Source organism: Pseudophryne corroboree, chromosome 2 (genome assembly GCF_028390025.1).
Source record: "Pseudophryne corroboree isolate aPseCor3 chromosome 2, aPseCor3.hap2, whole genome shotgun sequence".
Lineage (NCBI taxonomy): Eukaryota > Metazoa > Chordata > Amphibia > Anura > Myobatrachidae > Pseudophryne > Pseudophryne corroboree.
The window spans coordinates 19,923,835-19,946,479 of NC_086445.1; the positions used below are offsets into that span (position 1 = coordinate 19,923,835).

The following is a 22,645-nucleotide window of genomic DNA, read 5'->3' on the forward strand; positions in this document are numbered from 1 at the left end:
GTCAGAGCGACCGGAAGGTCCCTCTGCCTCCCCGCACTCTCCCCTACTAATTGCCGTGCTGCAGATCACTGCTGATTGGTCAGCACGGCAGGATCCCCCCCCCCCTCCAGCAGCTGCAAACAATAGCAGCCGCTGGGGAGTGTAAATGAACCCTCTCCCAAGCCACCGCCAGACCCCCTCCTGTATACCTGCAGGCTGTCACGGATTTCAAAATGAAAGCCACGATGGTCGCAATGTTCCCGATGTTCCGATGGTCACGGTGTTTCTGATCGATGTTTCGATGTTTGGAGGTTGGTTTTTGTTGTTGTTTTATTTTAACTAAAATCATTTGGGATACGCTTAAATTCATGTTCTTCACCTTATTCACTCATAAAAAAAAACGACAATTTCGGAGCGGTTTTTGGCGAAATAAATCATCAGTTAAGTGGTTAATTTTCCTACACAAACAGGCATCTTCTGGACGCTGTGATCTCCTACATGAATAGTGAATACCGACTGAAGACCACATTGTGATCAACCATCATATAGGTAAGATGCATTTGGAATTGAAAAGAATGTTCCAAGTGTGACAAGAAACAGGCGGCATGTCATGTTGACACGCCTCATTTTCAGTGACCACGCCCCTTCTGGTATGTGGCCACGCTCATTTCCCCCCGCACGCACATGGTTAGCTTTGTAGGTCTTTTTGGGAGTGGGGGCCCAACTGGGACCACCCATTACCAAATGTCTAGTTTCGCCTATGGTCAGACAGACAGGTAGGTGCATTTTTGGAGGTCTGTAAATTAATGTGATAAGTGGAAAACTACAAACACCCAATTAGAGCTCAATGAACAAAAACAAAACAGACTGTTCTCCGAGTTGCTGACCGTGACCGCCAGGATCAGCCGAAGGATTTCCAGAAATGCAGAAGCACCCGAATTGGGCACCCTGCAGTCACTGCTCCTTTCCATAAGCCCATCTGAAACAGGACGCAGCTGGAGCACTGGGTAGGGGGGTACTGAGCTTTACAGTAATCCATTCCCGTCTCCCCACCGGATTCTATAGACCCCCCCCCCCACACCTGTGCTGCAGGATTACACAGGAAGACCGGGACTCTCAGGATATTACCGCATATGTAACTACAGGTTATCAGTCTGACAGCTGATCAGGGAAATTACCGGATAGTGGGCTATATAATCATTAATATCAATTTAGAGCCACATTCTCCATGTGCTTAATGATTACTGTTCACCTCTTCAGGGGCTGCAGTCTCTTCTCTCTGTACGCTAGGAACCATCGCAGGCAGCAGCCGCCTCCAGAGAGGACAGAACCCGGCTACAGATCACTCCCAGCGTCGGCTAGCTCCACGCTGCGCGCCTCGCACAGGCACGAGGCCCGGCAGACAACACGTACAGGCAGAGGCTCGGACGGCTGCAGACACATTCATGGCCCCTCTGTGAGCAATAACACAGCCGCTGTATGGGGCCTCGGAGAGACACTCCTGAGCCGGACAAGGAACTGCCCTATATTTAGACCAGGGAGGGGGGGGGAGCATGCCAGGTCTGCAGGATTAGCCACAAGGGGGCTAGAGACTTTATGAAAGCTGTAAAGTTCCCAGCTGCAATGTCCTGCGGTCACCGGTATGTGACATTCCTCTAGGAAAGGGACGCAGTGGCTCTAGCTTACACTCCCACATACAGCGGCCATCAAGGTGTTCCGAATTGTGTAAGTCTCCGCTGACACCGCCACAGGTGAGCAGACCGTGGGGACCGGCACAGGGAGACAAAGCATTATTAATAAACCCGCTTTCTTCTCCCACATAAAGTAGACTGTAAGCTCTTTGGTGCCAGAGAGGCTCATTTGTGTTGCGTGCATTGCTGACGTTTGCTTGCGGCGCGGTCACTCGTAGATAAAGTTCCGTAGCCGCAGTACGCACTGCGTGCTTAGATGTCCCTGCCCAGTGTGTTCCGCTGGGTCACAGATCTAGAATGTTCCACTGTGGCGTCAGACGTAAACAGTACAGAATACTCCATGCAGACCCCAACCGATGCTAAAACGGTACAGTCATTCTTACCTGCGCCCACGGTGGCAATGGCCGTCTCCTGCCCCACTATGTGCTCCTTCAGACGCTGCTCCAGGGGGAATTTCCTCCGCTCTTCCAGGTCTCGTCTCCTCTGTTCTAGCAGAAACTGCGAGGGGAAATAGAGAGCTCCATGAAGAACAACATTCAGCACAGAGGACTGGCAAGAGCCAGCATACAATACACCGGCTAGAAGGATACTAACAGTCACCCATGTTTGGAATTGGATGGACAGAAGACGCAGCACGGTGACTCCCAATATCCTTATAACCGTATAGTAGGAAGAATAATATCCTAAGTGATGGAGTTCTGTGGGACTTCATTCACCACCATTACGGGAATTATTACAACCAGGTATACACGTGATTAGCATGTACAGAGGCTAAACATTAACGAGAATGCATATCGTCTTATTTACCATACACATGTGATAATGTCCCGGTACAGGCGACATCACGCTCAGCTTCTCACGCTGAATGTCTCTGCAGCGTGTCAGGACCGGGAAACACATACACGCGTGTTGCTGCATGTACGTCATGCACCCAGAACGCCAGCTGACAACACGTGACAGACGGCGTAGAAAAGGCAATGGTCAGGGGCTGTGATGGTCAGGGGCTGTGCGTCATGGTTTGGCCTGGGCTATAGCATACAGTGACATGCTGGAGATTAGTGGCATGGGGAAGAGGCATGACAGTGCCTCGTGTACAGAGCGAGGTATATAACACATTGAGTTGCTGAGTTTGGTGTGGAAAAACCTGACCGGCCTGTACAGAGCCCCGTCCTCAGTCCCACCGAGCATTGCAGGGATGTACTGGGATGCGTTACACTGGAGTACAACAAGTACAGGTTACCTGCCTGGGGCACCAGCAGCCACTTTCAGCATCGCCAGTCCAGCAAGCTCTCCGGCAGGATATAAGGCAGGCAGTTCCGCATTCAGTTCCTTTCATTTTTTTAACTTTCATCCTTTATGATCCACGTGGACTACAACTGGGTACGGTAACCTGTGCCGAGCGCCATGGTAGCGGTGCGAGGCACCGTGCCCAAAGCGTGGGGAGGGGGCACGCTGCCCTAATTGGGGTTCCCAGTCACTCTATGAAGAAAACGACACCAATTTTTTTGCAAAAAAAAAAACACACGTCGACCTTTTGTCACGTCGACCTAATGCTCGTGTTGACCTATTTTAGGTGTTGACTTAGTTACTGTCGACCCTCCGATCCACACTCATAATTCGGGTGAGTGCTGCACGATACATCAGTGATATTGATGAGAGCAAATGGGTGAGAAAGCCTCAGCAGCGAAGGGTTTAAAAAATAAGTTTTTCCGCACGTTAAACATGTAGCACCCCCCCCCTCTCCATTTGGTGGGGGTCCCGAGGACCGTAATAAAAAAAACAGTCAATTACACCCTTTGCAGCGCACACACGGTTTGTCCGGGGGGGTGGCGGACATCTGCAGCCGGATTGGCCCCCACATGTAAATGAGGCACAGAGTTGTCTGCGGCGGGCAGGTGGCTGCAGGACCCGGGGAAAGACAGGCGCCCCCCCACCGTCCGCTCCAGTTACGTGCCGGAGTTTATCAGCAGAGGAAAGACATGACAAACAGAATGTAAATAGCTGCGGCTGTCAGCGGAGCGCGTGCTGCAATGTATGCCCCGGCCTGAGTTTAAATACTCCTGTATTCATTCTCGTCTGTGATTAAAAGGAGCCATAAATTGCCGGGGAGTCCCATAAGAACGCGGATACAGAATTGCTACCTGCCAGCCGCCTGTCCCCCCCAGCTGGCTGTATATCACACGCCCGTGTCACCCAGCCGAACAGCTTTATAAGTAGATTAATCTCCCGTGCAAATAGAAATACTGCCGCGCGCCGCTGCTTCCGCAAACAGGTCGCATGCCGGCATCTCAGCGTGATCACTTATTTATAAAGCGGATGCCTATACCATAGCGCTGTACAGACTGACACGCAGTGTAAATACCACCCACATTTATCCTATATAGATTAAGTGCTTACAGTGGAACGGGACCAGAACAGAGAGTTTGTCGCACAGTATACAGGGGGGGGGATGACGCTGCGCAATCTCACCGTCCCTAGAGAGCTTACTAGGCCGGGAGTCACTGACTTGAATCAATCAATATACTGCCCTGCTGGTGGCGCAGTATATACAGCTCTGCACACACGCCGCAGCAGCTCAGGGGCAATATAGAATTAAAGGCCTGATTCAGACCTGACCGCTGCTGTGCGAATTCACGCAGCTGCCCATTACGGAATGACTGCGCATGCATATGGATTGTAAGACGCAGGCGCAAGGGCAAACCGCAAAAAAATACTGCGTTTTTTTTTTATGGCTAGGCGAACGCAGGTTGATTGACAGGAAGAGGACGTTTGTGGGTGGTAACTGGAGGTTTTCTGGGAGTGTCAGGAAAAACGCAAGCATTCCCAAGCGTTTTCAGGGAGGGTGTGTGACGTCATTAACGAACGAGATCGTTCATATCTTTCCGTGTTATCGGCCAGTGTGTGGGGCCTTTTAGATTTGGATGGGGCGTGTTCAAACTGAAACCTAAATTGCAGTGTGAGAATAAAGCTAACATGTGTGGGCTACATGCAGAAGCAGCCAGTATTTACCCTGCGCAGAAAAAATACACATGCATTTGCTCTCCTTGCGGTGCAGCACAGTTTGTTCCTGATACAAAGTTACTTGCTTTTCTGGCTTTACTTCCACATCAGAATCATGCGCCCTGGTCACACCAGAACTCTCCACAGTCAGTACAGCATGTACCGCAGGGACAGGTGACTCTCGTACCTTGCTCTCAAATTCCTTCAGCATCTTCTTCATCTCTCCCTCCCGGGCGTAGTCCAGCGGGATGTGCCCCATTTTATTCTCCTGCATGGGGTTGGCACCTGGGGGGGCAGGAGACGTCGGGTGAGATGCAGACACAGCATATAACACTTACATATCATGTACGACTGCCGGGCCAAGCGTCCCAACTCTTAGCAAAGTTCGGTTACATTTTATATTGCGCGTTTCTCAGTGATTAGATAATCTCATTTCTCGTCTCATCGTTTGTAGTGAAAGTTACTATTCTCTGTTATCAGGCTCAATACGGTGTCTTACCAAACTTACTGACAGCCTGCGATGCATAGGAGAAAATGCCTCCCCCGTAACCACAGCCGTATCACAATCTTATTTCGCTGGTTCACAAAGCTGCTGTTTATTCTCTACACTGTATCGGGAACTTTTATTTTAGATTTAATGCTCTGTTGGCCACAGATTATCCACGTAAGCTCTTGAACGAGGGGTTTATGGAGCTTGGTCGAATACATTACGAGTGGAGCGGTGTGCTGCTACCTTTTTCGGCAGGCAGAGGGTTAAGTTGCACATAAAAGGGGACAGGAAATAAAGGCCATTGATCAGAGGAGGGAGCCGGCGCTCTGTGCCCGGGACGGATGACAAGGATGATCATTTAGCAGTGACTGCGTGTGTGTTAAGCTCTCCCAGGCCACCGGCTGATGACGGCCTAGGGGCACAGATATCTGTTCTCTCCTTGCAGAATCAATCGATGCGGCGGTCCAATATTAGCTTAATCCCCCTGTTAATGGCTTTGACGACTTGACTAATTGCAGAAATAATTGATAGAACCTGACTGGTAAAGGTTGATCGATTCAGCTTCTCGGAGTACCAGGAGCAATCAAATATTACACGGCCATAAATAACGTGTGTCACTCCGTCCAGTGGAGGAGAGGCGCGCGGCAGCCGGGGGGGGGGGGGGTGACCTATCTAACCCGGCACAAGCACAGTACACGGAGCATTGTACGGGAACACGCAGAATGAGGTCACCTTACACAGGCACTGGGAATTCTGCAGCTGCTCCACATAGCGTCAGTACGGTGGGTGGGATTGAGGGGGCTCTACCACCCAGGTGACATGACAAATCCCCCTTACCTGTCTCCATGACCGGAATAAGGCGTACAAGCCTGGACCCAGCACAAGGAGCGTCTGTTTCTCCAGGCAGCCTGTGGGTCTCCAGCTGGGACTTCTAGTTCCACAACAGCTGGAGAGGCTGACGAAGTCTGCTCTAGAGTTCTGTTTCTAAACTCTGGTCCTCAAGGGCTAAAGGTGCTGATTCAGCCTCACACGCAGTTCCCGATCAGTCGTCTTAGAGACTGTGCCGGGGCCGCAGCGCGTATGTACTGCGACATCACCGCAACCCCGGTCGCAGTGCCCAGGACGCCGCAGCCTGAGGAGACTGTGTCCGTTCTGTGGGAGTGGCTGGGCACGTGACTGCGCCTTCCCACGCAGATTTACTGGCCTCGGCAGCGGAGATGTGGCGGCCATTCTGCGTAGCCTCCGGATGCAGACATCGGATCACAGACGCTGGATGGAGGCATCCTGTGGCATTAGCATATTCTCGCACAGCCGCTGCATCCGAAGACGCAGCTACTGTGATACTGCGCGCACCTCTGTGTCAGCCCTGTGTCTGCACAGTATCTCTACATAATCGGATTTATAGCGAGACCTTGATACAATACACTGTGCAGACATACAGTATAACCACTGTACAGAGACACCTCCATTATTGGGGGGGGTATATTGTATAATGTACAGCTTCCAGAGACAGGGTGCTGTAACAGAACGTACATGATACGCCGGCTATAGAGAGACCTTGATACAATACACTGTGCAGACATACAGTATAACCACTTTACAGAGACACCTCCATTATTGGGGGGGGGGGGGGGGTATATTGTATAATGTACAGCTTCCAGAGACAGGGTGCTGTAACAGAACGTACATGATACGCCGGCTATAGAGAGACCTTGATACAATACACTGTGCAGACATACAGTATAACCACTGTACAGAGACACCTCCATTATTGGGGGGGGGGGGGGGGGGTATATTGTACAATGTACAGCTTCCGGAGACAGGGTGCTGTAACAGAACGTACATGGTACGCCGGCTATACAGAGACCTTGATACAATACACTGTGCAGACATACAGTATAACCCCTGTACAGAGACACCTCCATTATTGGGGGGGGGGTATATTGTATAATGTACAGCTTCCGGAGACAGGGTGCTGTAACAGAACGTACATGATACGCCGGCTATACAGAGACCTTGATACAATACACTGTGCAGACATACAGTATAACCCCTGTACAGAGACACCTCCATTATTGGGGGGGGGGGGGGGGGGGGGTATATTGTATAATGTACAGCTTCCGGAGACAGGGTGCTGTAACAGAACGTACATGATACGCCGGCTATAGAGAGACCTTGATACAATACACTGTGCAGACATACAGTATAACCACTGTACAGAGACACCTCCATTATTGGGGGGGGGGGTATATTGTATAATGTACAGCTTCCGGAGACAGGGTGCTGTAACAGAATGTACATGATACGCCGGCTATAGAGAGACCTTGATACAATACACTGTGCAGACATACAGTATAACCACTGTACAGAGACACCTCCATTATTGGGGGGGGGGGGGGGGGGGATATATTGTATAATGTACAGCTTCCAGAGACAGGGTGCTGTAACAGAACGTACATGATACGCCGGCTATACAGAGACCTTGATACAATACACTGTGCAGACATACAGTATAACCACTGTACAGAGACACCTCCATTATTGGGGGGGTATATTGTATAATGTACAGCTTCCGGAGACAGGGTGCTGTAACAGAACGTACATGATACGCCGGCTATAGAGAGACCTTGATACAATACACTGTGCAGACATACAGTATAACCACTGTACAGAGACACCTCCATTATTGGGGGGGGGGGGTATATTGTATAATGTACAGCTTCCGGAGACAGGGTGCTGTAACAGAACGTACATGATACGCCGGCTATACAGAGACCTTGATACAATACACTGTGCAGACATACAGTATAACCCCTGTACAGAGACACCTCCATTATTGGGGGGGGGGGGGGGGGGGGGGTATATTGTATAATGTATGTCACAACTGAGGGCCTGAGCTGACGGGAGGCAGCCTCAGTTGTAGGGGCTGAGATGTACCGGAACCTGGGAGGTTGTATCAGACCCCTGGACATGTAAGTAACATGAATAATAACTGCCCGAAGGCGTGACCACGACAACTTGGATAAAAGTCAATGATGTTTATTATGACAACTCCGCAACACAGCAGCAGAAAGAAAACGTAAATGTCAGCAAAGAATAAATACAGTTCCTGAGTACTACAGGATGGCAGGAGCCACAGGGCACTGGTAGTGTGAGATAGTTCTTATGATCTTCTAGATGGAAAGTCCTTACCAGGCCCGACTGTAGCAATGGAGATAACCCAGGATTGTGCCAGCTGGTGTTCCAGGAAAAGCTGGGTTGCTGAAGGTAAAACAGCTGCTGTGGATACTGGCTGGAACCAGACTGTTGTTAGCACGGAGTGGATACTGGCTGGAACCAGTTAAATAATAAATGAACTTGGGAGCGATGAAATATGAACTGAAATGTAGAACTTGAGAGCGGAGAAATAATAATACCGGTGGAGAGTGGTAAAGTGTAGAAAGGACACCGGCCCTTTAAGGGAAGCTGTACTCTGCTGGAAGCTGAGCTGGAAGCAGGTAATGTTGTAGCTGGAAACAGATGAATCCACAATGGATTGGAGAGTCAGGCTACACCGCAGGTGGAATGCTGGTGCGGGTCTCTATGGTGGAAGTCTTGAGACAGGAGCTGGAACCTGGAAGACAATCACAGGAGAGAGACAAACAGGAACTAGGTTTGACAACCAAAGCACTGACGCCTTCCTTGCTCAGGCACAGTGTATTTATACCTGCAGCAAGGAAGGGATTGGCTAGGCAATTATGCAGATTAACAATACTGACAACAGATTGGAGGAAATGATCAGCTGACAGAATCCAAGATGGCTGCGCCCATGCAGACACTTGGAGGGAAGTTTGGTTTGTAATCCATGTGGTAATGAAAACAGTAATGGCGGCGCCGGCCACTGGAGACAGGAGACGCCAGGCTGACAAGTGCACATCCAACCACGCGGACACAGCGGAGGCCGCGGCTGACGTAATCGCCACTCTGACACTCTGCATGCAGAAGCTCAGGGACGGCGGCGGAGGCCGTGGGAGACGCCATGCCAGATGTAATAAGGCGTTACTGTGACAGCGTCTCAGAGAGACAGGAGAGGAAGCAGGAATGTGAACATTAGGATAACAGATGGAATCCGGTCCTGGAGCGCTGAGCCAGCCTTAGGAGGCATCTGATGGGTAAGAAATGGCGTCCAGATACCCGGATCGTGACAGCACCCCCCCCTTTAGGAGTGGCCCCAGGACACTTCTTTGGCTTTTGAGGAAACTTGGAATGGAATCTCCGGACCAAGGCAGGAGCATGGACATCAGAAGCATTGGTCCATGAACGTTCCTCAGGGCCGTAACCCTTCCAGTCAATAAGATACTGTAGTTGACCGTAACGGTGACGTGAGTCCAGGATCTTGGCCACTTCATACTCAACGCCTCGTTGAGTTTGGACTTTCGGAGTTGGAGGAAGTGAGGAATGAAACCGATTCAAGATCAGCGGTTTCAACAGGGAAACATGGAATGTCCTGGGTATTTTTAAGAAGGGAGGCAACTGAAGTCTGTAAGCAACAGGATTGATGACTTGTTCAATCTTGAAAGGACCGATATAGCGAGGTGCAAACTTCATACTGGGAACTCTTAACCTCAAATTCTTCGTGGATAACCATACCCGATCACCCACCTTGAGAGCAGGAACTGCTCGACGCTTCTTATCCGCAAACTTCTTGTACCTGAACGATGCCTTGAGCAGAGCTGATCGTACGCTCTTCCAGATATTGGCAAACTGATGCAAGGTGATATCCACTGCGGGAACAGAAGTTGCTGGAAGCGGTTGGAACTCAGGGACTTTAGGGTGGAATCCAAAGTTAGTGAAGAATGGTGTTGAAGCAGATGAAGAATGATACTGGTTGTTATGACAGAACTCGGCCCAGGGAAGTAATTGAACCCAGTCATCTTGAGAGGAGGACACATAGATGCGGAGGAAGGCCTCCAAGTCCTGATTCACCCTCTCGGTTTGACCATTGGTCTGAGGATGGTAAGCCGTGGAAAACTTTAGCTTGACTTGAAGGACTTGACATAAACTTCGCCAGAATTTGGCTGTGAATTGAACTCCTCGATCTGAGATAATTTCTTCAGGAAGACCGTGGAGTCGGAAGATCTCTTGTATGAATACTTGAGCCAACTTGGAAGCTGACGGAAGACCGGTGAGAGGAATGAAGTGTGCCATCTTGGTGAACCGGTCAACTACCACCCAGATGGTATTGAACTTGTTGCACATGGGTAAATCTGTAATAAAATCCATCGACAAATGGGTCCAAGGTCGACGGGGAACAGATAGTGGAACCAGTTGCCCCGCAGGCGACTGGCGGGATACCTTATGTTGAGCACACTTTGGGCAAGATGCAATAAACTCCAAGACGTCCTTTTTCAGAGTTGGCCACCAATAGGACCTAGAGATAAACTCCAGGGTTTTTTGGATACCTGTATGTCCGGCAAAACGGGAAGCATGGGCCCAATGCATGAGCTTCTTCCTTAGCATCGGTTTCACAAAACTTTTCCCTGATGGGGGCGTAGAGTCCATCCCTACCGTGGAGAATGCCAACGGATTTATAATAGGATGCTTGTCTGAAGACTCTGACTCATTTTCTTGCTCCCATGAGCGGGAAAGGGCATCGGCCTTGCGATTCTGAGAGCCCGGACAGAACTGGAGTTTAAAGTCGAACCTGGAAAAGAAAAGTGCCCATCTGGCCTGACGAGGGTTGAGACATTGTGCGCCTTTCAGATATAAGAGGTTCTTGTGGTCTGTAAGTATGGTGATTGAATGAGAAGCTCCCTCCAACAGATACCTCCACTCTTCTAGAGCGAGCTTGATGGCTAGCAACTCCTGGTCGCCAATGGCATAGTTGCGCTCAGCTGGGGAGAACTTCCGGGAGAAGAAACTGCAAGGGTGTAAATGGCCATCTTTAGCCCTCTGAGATAACACCGCTCCTACTCCAACGGAGGAGGCATCCACCTCTAAGATAAAAGGAGAGTCGATGTCAGGCTGTTTCAGAACAGGCGCAGAGATGAACCTTTGTTTTAAAAGATGAAATGCTTGCATGGCTTCTTCAGACCACTTGGACGGGTTAGCACCCTTCTTAGTGAAAGCAGTAATAGGCGCCACAATGGTGGAAAAGTCTCGTATAAACTTTCGGTAATAGTTGGCGAACCCCAAGAACCTCTGGACCCCTTTGAGGGTTAAGGGTATCGGCCAATTTTGGATTGCTTGTAGTTTCTCAGGATCCATCTCTAGTCCGGAACCGGACACAATGTACCCTAGAAACGGAATGGACTTGACTTCAAAGACGCATTTCTCTAATTTGCAATAGAGATGATTGACACGGAGACGGGACAGAACCTCTTTAACCCAAAAACGATGTTCCTCTAAATAGTTGGCAAAAATGAGGATATCGTCTAGATAGACCACGACATGACGGTATAGAATGTCTCTGAAGATCTCATTGACAAAATGCTGGAAGACAGCTGGAGCATTACTCAATCCGAAGGGCATGACGAGGTACTCATAATGTCCGTCACGGGTGTTAAAGGCGGTCTTCCACTCGTCACCCTCACGGATCCGGATGAGATTGTATGCACCTCTCAAGTCCAGCTTTGTAAAGATGGTAGCTCCGCTAACTCTGTCAAAGAGCTCAGTAATCAGGGGTAAAGGATAACGGTTCTTGATGGTAATGTCGTTCAAACCTCTGTAGTCGATGCACGGCCGCAGACCACCATCTTTCTTTTTTACAAAAAAGAAGCCTGCGCCGGCTGGGGAAGAAGAAGGTCGAATGAACCCCTTTGCTAGGTTCTCTTTAATGTATTCCTCCATAGAATGCGTCTCAGGCAGAGACAACGGATAAGTTCGGCCTCGAGGTGGAACCTTCCCTGGAACGAGATCAATCGGGCAGTCCCATTCTCTATGAGGAGGAAGGATATCAGCAGAAGCTTTACTGAACACATCCGTGAAATCTTGATATGGAGGAGGTGGAACATCAGACGACCTGGGGGAGGAAGAACAGACAGGCAATACTTTAAACAAACATGTCTCAGCACAGGAGGAACCCCATGCCAGGATTTGCGTAGTCGTCCAATCAATTGTAGGATTGTGAAGACGGAGCCATGGAAGGCCCAGGACCACAGGATGTGTGGCTCTTGGAATCACTAAAAAAGAAATAAGTTCGGAATGAAGAACTCCCACTCTCAGACGAACTGGTAGAGTCCTTAAAGAAATAACTGCATCAAAAATTTTGCTGCCATCCACGGCAGTTAAAGAAATGGACGAAGGAAGTCTCTCGGTGGGTAGGGACCACCGTTTAACATAGGCTTCGGTAATAAAGTTCCCAGCTGCTCCGGAATCAAGGAGGGCAATGACGTTCCGATAACGTTGAGCAACTTGAAGCGAGACTGGGAGATTACAATCTTGAGGAGATGGAGAGGAGATCATTACTCCTAGCCGGCCCTCTCCTTGGCGAGCTAGGATTTGGAGTTTCCCGGACGTTTGGGACAGGCATTAATGGTGTGAGACGGAGCTGCACAATAGAGACAGAGAGACTCGGAGAGACGTCTTCGGCGCTCAGCAGGAGTTAAACGGGAACGGCCAAGTTGCATGGGCTCATCTTTAGATGGTGACAGTTGACGAGGAGGAGGAGCAGAAGATTTTGGAGCAGATGATCTTCCACGCTCAGTTGCTCTCTCTCTGAAACGTAAATCAACTTTCGTGCAGAGTGAGATTAGCTCATCTAACTTAGAAGGTAAGTCTCTGGTAGCTAACTCATCTTTAATACGCTCAGATAAGCCATGCCAGAATGCAGCATACAGGGCCTCGTCGTTCCATGCCAGTTCGGATGCCAGGATCTGGAACTGTATCAGATATTGTCCTACAGTACGTGACCCCTGGCGTAAACGGAGAATCTCGGATGAAGCTGAGGTTACCCGGCCTGGCTCGTCGAAGATGCGCCTGAATGTTGACACGACGGCAGTGTAGGAAGATAGCAGGGTGTCGGACCTCTCCCATAACGGTGATGCCCAATCAAGGGCTGAGCCACTGAGAAGAGAAATAATGTAGGCAATTTTTGTACGGTCACTGGGAAAATTGCCAGGTTGTAGCTCAAACTGAATCTCACACTGGTTGAGAAATCCCCTGCAGAATCTTGGAGATCCGTCAAATTTTGCTGGCGTTGGAAGATGAAGACGTGGAGCAGAAATGGGTAAGGTGGGTGGGGTTATAGCTGGAGTCACTGTGGTTGACGCACCAGATGCGCCTGATCCACGGAGAGTTGTCTGAATCCCATCCAGCCGAGTAGAGAAATCCTGGAGACAGCGGATGATGTGGCCCTGTGCAGCCTCCTGATGTTCTAGTCGGGCTGCCAGTTCTTGCATCGGCCTGGCCGCTTGATCCTGGTCTCCGGCTGGATTCATTAGGTCAGTGCTTACTGTCACAACTGAGGGCCTGAGCTGACGGGAGGCAGCCTCAGTTGTAGGGGCTGAGATGTACCGGAACCTGGGAGGTTGTATCAGACCCCTGGACATGTAAGTAACATGAATAATAACTGCCCGAAGGCGTGACCACGACAACTTGGATAAAAGTCAATGATGTTTATTATGACAACTCCGCAACACAGCAGCAGTAAAAGAAAACGTAAAAGTCAGCAAAGAATAAATACAGTTCCTGGGTACTACAGGATGGCAGGAGCCACAGGGCACTGGTAGTGTGAGATAGTTCTTATAATCTTCTAGATGGAAAGTCCTTACCAGGCCCGACTGTAGCAATGGAGATAACCCAGGATTGTACCAGCTGGTGTTCCAGGAAAAGCTGGGTTGCTGAAGATAAAACGGCTGCTGTGGATACTGGCTGGAACCAGACTGTTGTTAGCACGGAGTGGATACTGGCTGGAACCAGTTAAATAATAAATGAACTTGGGAGCGATGAAATATGAACTGAAATGTAGAACTTGAGAGCGGAGAAATAATAATACCGGTGGAGAGTGGTAAAGTGTAGAAAGGACACCGGCCCTTTAAGAGAAGCTGTACTCTGCTGGAAGCTGAGCTGGAAGCAGGTGATGTTGTAGCTGGAAACAGATGAATCCACAATGGATTGGAGAGTCAGGCTACACCGCAGGTGGAATGCTGGTGCAGGTCTCTATGGTGGAAGTCTTGAGACAGGAGCTGGAACCTGGAAGACAATCACAGGAGAGAGACAAACAGGAACTAGGTTTGACAACCAAAGCACTGACGCCTTCCTTGCTCAGGCACAGTGTATTTATACCTGCAGCAAGGAAGGGATTGGCTAGGCAATTATGCAGATTAACAATACTGACAACAGATTGGAGGAAATGATCAGCTGACAGAATCCAAGATGGCTGCGCCCATGCAGACACTTGGAGGGAAGTTTGGTTTGTAATCCATGTGGTAATGAAAACAGTAATGGCGGCGCCGGCCACTGGAGACAGGAGACGCCAGGCTGACAAGTGCACATCCAACCACGCGGACACAGCGGAGGCCGCGGCTGACGTAATCGCCACTCTGACACTCTGCATGCAGAAGCTCAGGGACGGCGGCGGAGGCCGCGGGAGACGCCATGCCAGATGTAATAAGGCGTTACTGTGACAGCGTCTCAGAGAGACAGGAGAGGATGCAGGAATGTGAACATTAGGATAACAGATGGAATCCGGTCCTGGAGCGCTGAGCCAGCCTTAGGAGGCATCTGATGGGTAAGAAATGGCGTCCAGATACCCGGATCGTGACAATGTACAGCTTCCGGAGACAGGGTGCTGTAACAGAATGTACATGATACGCCGGCTATACAGAGACCTTGATACAATACACTGTGCAGACATACAGTATAACCCCTGTACAGAGACACCTCCATTATTGGGGGGGGGGGGGGGGATATATTGTATAATGTACAGCTTCCGGAGACAGGGTGCTGTAACAGAACGTACATGATACGCCGGCTATAGAGAGACCTTGATACAATACACTGTGCAGACATACAGTATAACCCCTGTACAGAGACACCTCCATTATTGGGGGGGGTATATTGTATAATGTACAGCTTCCGGAGACAGGGTGCTGTAACAGAACGTACATGATACGCCGGCTATACAGAGACCTTGATACAATACACTGTGCAGACATACAGTATAACCCCTGTACAGAGACACCTCCATTATTGGGGGGGGGGGGGGGGGGTATATTGTATAATGTACAGCTTCCGGAGACAGGGTGCTGTAACAGAACGTACATGATACGCCGGCTATAGAGAGACCTTGATACAATACACTGTGCAGACATACAGTATAACCACTGTACAGAGACACCTCCATTATTGGGGGGGAGGGGGGTATATTGTATAATGTACAGCTTCCGGAGACAGGGTGCTGTAACAGAACGTACATGATACGCCGGCTATACAGAGACCTTGATACAATACACTGTGCAGACATACAGTATAACCCCTGTACAGAGACACCTCCATTATTGGGGGGGGGGGGGGATATATTGTATAATGTACAGCTTCCGGAGACAGGGTGCTGTAACAGAACGTACATGATACGCCGGCTACAGAGAGACCTTGATACAATACACTGTGCAGACATACAGTATAACCACTGTACAGAGACACCTCCATTATTGGGGGGGGGGGGGGGGGGAGATATATTGTATAATGTACAGCTTCCGGAGACAGGGTGCTGTAACAGAATGTACATGATACGCCGGCTATACAGAGACCTTGATACAATACACTGTGCAGACATACAGTATAACCCCTGTACAGAGACACCTCCATTATTGGGGGGGGGGGGGGTATATTGTATAATGTACAGCTTCCGGAGACAGGGTGCTGTAACAGAATGTACATGATACGCCGGCTATAGAGAGACCTTGATACAGTACACTGTGCAGACATACAGTATAACCACTGTACAGAGACACCTCCATTATTGGGGGGGTATATTGTATAATGTACAGCTTCCAGAGACAGGGTGCTGTAACAGAACGTACATGATACGCCGGCTATACAGAGACCTTGATACAATACACTGTACAGAGACACCTCCATTATTGGGGGGGGGGGTGGTATATTGTATAATGTACAGCTTCCGGAGACAGGGTGCTGTAACAGAACGTACATGGTACGCCGGCTATACAGAGACCTTGATACAATACACTGTGCAGACATACAGTATAACCACTGTACAGAGACACCTCCATTATTGGGGGGGGGGGGGGGGGGGGGATATATTGTATAATGCAGTGGTTTCCAAACTTTTTTGAATCACGGCACCCTAGAATATCAGAATTTTTTTCACGGCACCCCTAGGCAAAACATTTCTTATTGAGAATTTAGAAAGAAATATTACATTAAGTAGATCGAGTTTATATGTCATCCTTAGGGTCAGTTGTGTGGTGAGGGACAAGATTTGCTTCTGTTTGGCCGCATATTTTATGACTGGCAGCCACCAGCACTGGTTTTGCCTATTATATTGTCCATGAATAATTTGAATTGGTCCTGGATCACCAACCCAAGGCACCCCTGCAAGTGTCCCGAGGCACCCCAGGGAGCCACGGCACACAGTTTGGGAACCTCTGGTAGAATGTACAGCTTCCAGAGACAGGGTGCTGTAACAGAACGTACATGATACGCCGGCTATACAGAGACCTTGATACAATACATTGTGCAGACATACAGTATAACCCCTGTACAGAGACACCTCCATTATTGGGGGGGTATATTGTATAATGTACAGCTTCCGGAGACAGGGTGCTGTAACAGAACGTACATGATACGCCGGCTATACAGAGACCTTGATACAATACACTGTGCAGACATACAGTATAACCCCTGTACAGAGACACCTCCATTATTGGGGGGGGGGGGGGTATATTGTATAATGTACAGCTTCCAGAGACAGGGTGCTGTAACAGAATGTACATGATACGCCGGCTATAGAGAGACCTTGATACAATACACTGTGCAGACATACAGTATAACCCCTGTACAGAGACACCTCCATTATTGGGGGGGTATATTGTATAATGTACAGCTTCCAGAGACAGGGTGCTGTAACAGAACGTACATGATACGCCGGCTATAGAGAGACCTTGATACAATACACTGTGCAGACATACAGTATAACCACTTTACAGAGACACCTCCATTATTGGGGGGGTATATTGTATAATGTACAGCTTCCGGAGACAGGGTGCTGTAACAGAACGTACATGATACGCCGGCTATACAGAGACCTTGATACATTACACTGTGCAGACATACAGTATAACCCCTGTACAGAGACACCTCCATTATTGGGGGGGTATATTGTATAATGTACAGCTTCCGGAGACAGGGTGCTGTAACAGAACGTACATGATACGCCGGCTATACAGAGACCTTGATACAATACACTGTGCAGACATACAGTATAACCCCTGTACAGAGACACCTCCATTATTGGGGGGGGGGGGGGGATATATTGTATAATGTACAGCTTCCGGAGACAGGGTGCTGTAACAGAACGTACATGATACGCCGGCTACAGAGAGACCTTGATACAATACACTGTGCAGACATACAGTATAACCCCTGTACAGAGACACCTCCATTATTGGGGGGGGGGGGGATATATTGTATAATGTACAGCTTCCGGAGACAGGGTGCTGCAACAGAACGTACATGATACGCCGGCTACAGAGAGACCTTGATACATTACACTGTGCAGACATACAGTATAACCCCTGTACAGAGACACCTCCATTATTGGGGGGGGGGGGGTATATTGTATAATGTACAGCTTCCAGAGACAGGGTGCTGTAACAGAACGTACATGATACGCCGGCTATACAGAGACTAATACTATGTACAATTAGGGGGAGTGGATGTTATTACCATAGAACGTCGCTGTGATCGGTCACAGAGGACACAGAATAAAAATAAGAAATAGAGATTGTTATATTTTGCAGCAAACGCTTCGATTCCTCATCCTGCGTCTGGAGACGACGGACGGATTATTCTTTGTGCCATCAGGAAAGATAGCAGCAATTACCGGCTTACAGGGAATACACCAGGCGGACACGCGTTATAAAATGATATTTTGTTTGTTCCAGTTTGTAGCCCTGAAAGTGATGAGCGGGAACGGAGGAGACTCCGGACAGGACACGAGACTGGTATACTGGTGCGAGATCTGACACAGGTGAGCGACACCTACACAGTACAGGCAGAGGTGTTATGTAGCCAACAGTCACCACGTACTAGCGGCATCACCGAGGCACCACGTACTAGCGGCATTACCGAGGCACCACGTACTAGCAGCATCACCGAGGCACCATGTACTAGCGGCATCACCGAGAAACCATGTACTAGCGGCATCAGCGAGGCACCACGTACTAGCGGCATTACCGAGGCACCACGTACTAGCAGCATCACCGAGGCACCATGTACTAGCGGCATCACCGAGAAACCATGTACTAGCGGCATCAGCGAGGCACCACGTACTAGCGGCATCACCGAGGCACCATGTACTACTGGCATCACCGAGGCACCATGTACTAGTGGCATCACCGAGGCACCATGTACTAGCTGCATCACCGAGGCACCACGTACTAGCGGCATCAGCGAGGCACCACGTACTAGCGGCATCACCGAGGCACCACGTACTTGCGGCATCACTGAGGCACCACGTACTAGCGGCATCCCCGAGGCACCATGTACTAGCGGCATCAGAGAGGCACCATGTACTAGCGGCATCACCGAGGCACCATGTACTAGCGGCATCACCGAGGCACCATGTACTAGCGGTAACAACTAGGCACCATGTACTAGCGGTATCAGCGAGGCACCATGTACTAGTGGTATCACAGAGACACCATGTACTAGAGGCATCACCGAGGCACCATGTACTAGCAGCATCACTGAGGCACCATGTACTAGCAGCAACAACTAGGCACCATGTACTAGTGGCATCACCAAGGCACCATGTAATAGCGGCATCACCGAGGCACCATGAGCTAGCGGCAACAACTATGCACTATGAACGAGTGGCATCAATGAGGCACAAGGCACTATTAACTAGTGGCATCAAAGAGGCACTATGAACTAGCAGCATCAACGAGGCACTATGAACTAGTGATAACAACTAGGCACTATGAACTAAAGGCATCAATGAGGCACAAGGCAGTACAAATCAGTTGCATCACCAAGGCACTATGTACTAGTGATATCACCGAGGCACCATGAGCTAGCGGCAACAACTAGGCACCATGTACTAGCGGCAACAACTAGGCACCATGTACTAGCGGCATCACCGAGGCACCATGTACTAGCGGCATCACCGAGGCACCATGTACTAGCGGCAACAACTAGGCACCCTGTACTAGTGGCATCAATGAGGCACCATGTACTAGCGGCAACAGCTAGGCACCATGTACTAGCGGCATCAGCGAGGCACCATGTACTAGCGGCATCAGCGAGGCACCATGTACTAGCGGCATCAGCGAGGCACCATGTACTAGCGGCATCACCGAGGCACCATGTACTAGCGGCATCACCGAGGCACCATGTACTAGCGGCATCACCGAGGCACCATGTACTAGCGGCAACAACTAGGCACCATGTACTAGTGGCATCACCGAGGCACCATGAACTAGTGGCAACAACTAGGCACTATGTACTAGTGGTATCAATAACGCATAAGGCACTATCAACTAGTGGCATAAAAGAGGCACTATGAACTAGCAGCATCAAAGAGGAACTATGAACTAGTGATAACTAGGCACTATGAACTAAAGGCATCAGAGAGGCACAAGGCACTATAAATGAGTTGCATCACCGAGACACTATGTACTAGTGGCATCATCGAGACACTATGTACTAGTGGCATCATCGAGACACTATGTACTAGTGGCATCACCGAGGCACCATGTACTAGCGGCAACAGCTAGGCACCATGTACTAGCGGCATCAGCGAGGCACCATGTACTAGCGGCATCAGCGAGGCACCATGTACTAGCGGCATCACCGAGGCACCATGTACTAGCGGCATCACCGAGGCACCATGTACTAGCGGCATCACCGAGGCACCATGTACTAGCGGCAACAACTAGGCACCATGTACTAGTGGCATCACCGAAGCACCATGAACTAGTGGCAACAACTAGGCACTATGTACTAGTGGTATCAATGAGGCATAAGGCACTATCAACTAGTGGCATAAAAATAAGAATTTACTTACCGATAATTCTATTTCTCATAGTCCGTAGTGGATGCTGGGGACTCCGTAAGGACCATGGGGAATAGCGGCTCCGCAGGAGACTGGGCACAAAAGTAAAGCTTTAGAACTACCTGGTGTGCACTGGCTCCTCCCCCTATGACCCTCCTCCAAGCCTCAGTTAGGATACTGTGCCCGGACGAGCGTACACAATAAGGAAGGATTTTGAATCCCGGGTAAGACTCATACCAGCCACACCAATCACACCATATAACTTGTGATCTAAACCCAGTTAACAGTATGATAACAGAGGAGCCTCTAGAAAATATGGCTCACTACAGCAATAACCCGATTTTTTGGTAACAATAACTATGTACCAGTATTGCAGACAATCCGCACTTGGGATGGGCGCCCAGCATCCACTACGGACTATGAGAAATAGAATTATCGGTAAGTAAATTCTTATTTTCTCTAACGTCCTAAGTGGATGCTGGGGACTCCGTAAGGACCATGGGGATTATACCAAAGCTCCCAAACGGGCGGGAGAGTGCGGATGACTCTGCAGCACCAAATGAGAGAACTCCAGGTCCTCCTCAGCCAGGATATCAATTTTGTAGAATTTTACAAACGTATTTGCTCCTGACCAAGTAGCTGCTCGGCAAAGTTGTAAAGCCGAGACCCCTCGGGCAGCCGCCCAAGATGAGCCCACCTTCCTTGTGGAGTGGGCATTTACAGATTTTTGGCTGTGGCAGGCCTGCCACAGACTGTGCAAGCTGAATTGTACTACAAATCCAACGAGCAATAGTCTGCTTAGAAGCAGGAGCACCCAGCTTGTTGGGTGCATACAGGATAAACAGCGAGTCAGATTTCCTGACTCCAGCCGTCCTGGAAACATATATTTTCAGGGCCCTGACAACGTCTAGCAACTTGGAGTCCTCCAAGTCCCTAGTAGCCGCAGGCACCACAAATAGGTTGGTTCAGGTGAAACGCTAAAACCACCTTAGGGAGAAACTTAGGACGAGTCCTCAATTCCGCCCTGTCCGAATGGAAAATCAGATAAGGGCTTTTTTAGGATAAAGCCGCCAATTCTGACACGCGCCTGGCCCAGGCCAGGGCCAACAGCATGACCACTTTCCATGTGAGATATTTTAACTCCACAGATTTAAGTGGTTCAAACCAATGTGACTTTTGGAACCCAAAACTACATTGAGATCCCAAAGTGCCACTGGAGGCACAAAAGGAGGCTGTATATGCAGTACCCCTTTTACAAACGTCTGAACTTCAGGGACTGAAGCTAGTTCTTTTTGGAAGAAAATTGACAGGGCCGAAATTTGAACCTTAATGGACCCCAATTTGAGGCCCATAGACACTCCTGTTTGCAGGAAATGTAGGAATCGACCCAGTTGAATTTCCTCCGTCGGGCCTTACTGGCCCCGCACCACGCAACATATTTTCGCCAATTGCGGTGATAATGTTTTTGCGGTTACATCCTTCCTGGCTTTGATCAGGATAGGGATGACTTCATCCGGAATGCCTTTTTTCCTTCAGGATCCGGCGTTCAACCGCCATGCCGTCAAACGCAGCCGCGGTAATTTGGAACAGACAGGGTCCTTGCTGGAGCAGGTCCCTTCTTAGAGGTAGAGGCCACGGATCCTCCGTGAGCATCTCTTGAAGTTACGGTTACCAAGTCCTTCTTGGCCAATCCGGAGCCACGAATATAGTGCTTATTCCTCTCCATCTTATCAATCTCAGTACCTTGAGTATGAGAGGCAGAGGAGGGAACACATACCCTGACTGGTACACCCACGGTGTTACCAGAGCGTCTACAGCTATTGCCTGAGGGTCCCTGGACCTGGCACAATACCTGTCGAGTTTTTCCCAACGGTTTATAATCATGTGGAAGACTTCTGGGTGAAGTCCCCACTCTCCCGGGTGGAGGTCGTGCTGAGGAAGTCTGCTTCCCAGTTGTCCACTCCCGGAATGAATACTGCCGACAGTGCTATCACATGATTTTCCGCCCAGCTAAGAATCCTTGCAGCTTCTGCTATTGCCCTCCTGCTTCTTGTGCCACCCTGTCTGTTTACGTGGGTGACTGCCGTGATGTTGTCCGACTGGATCAACACCGGCTGACCTTGAAGCAGAGGTCTTGCTAAGCTTAGAGCATTGTAAATGTCCCTTAGCTTCAGGATATTTATGTGAAGTGATGTCTCCAGGCTTGACCATAAGCCCTGGATATTCCTTCCCTGTGTGACTGTTCCCCAGCCTCGCAGGCTGGCATCC

At 49.6% G+C, this 22,645-nt stretch overlaps 1 protein-coding gene across 1 annotated transcript in view; it reads right to left on the minus strand.

Moving 5' to 3' along the window:
• Window positions 1–22,645, minus strand: part of CLPB (ClpB family mitochondrial disaggregase) — a 148,788-nt gene that overhangs the window by 68,044 nt on the left and 58,099 nt on the right. The window contains exons 6-7 of the mRNA XM_063950902.1: window positions 4,858–4,955; window positions 2,054–2,168 (exon numbers count right to left, since the gene is read on the minus strand). Coding sequence (XP_063806972.1) covers window positions 2,054–2,168; window positions 4,858–4,955 — 213 coding nt within the window. The remainder of the gene's footprint in view (window positions 1–2,053; window positions 2,169–4,857; window positions 4,956–22,645) is intronic.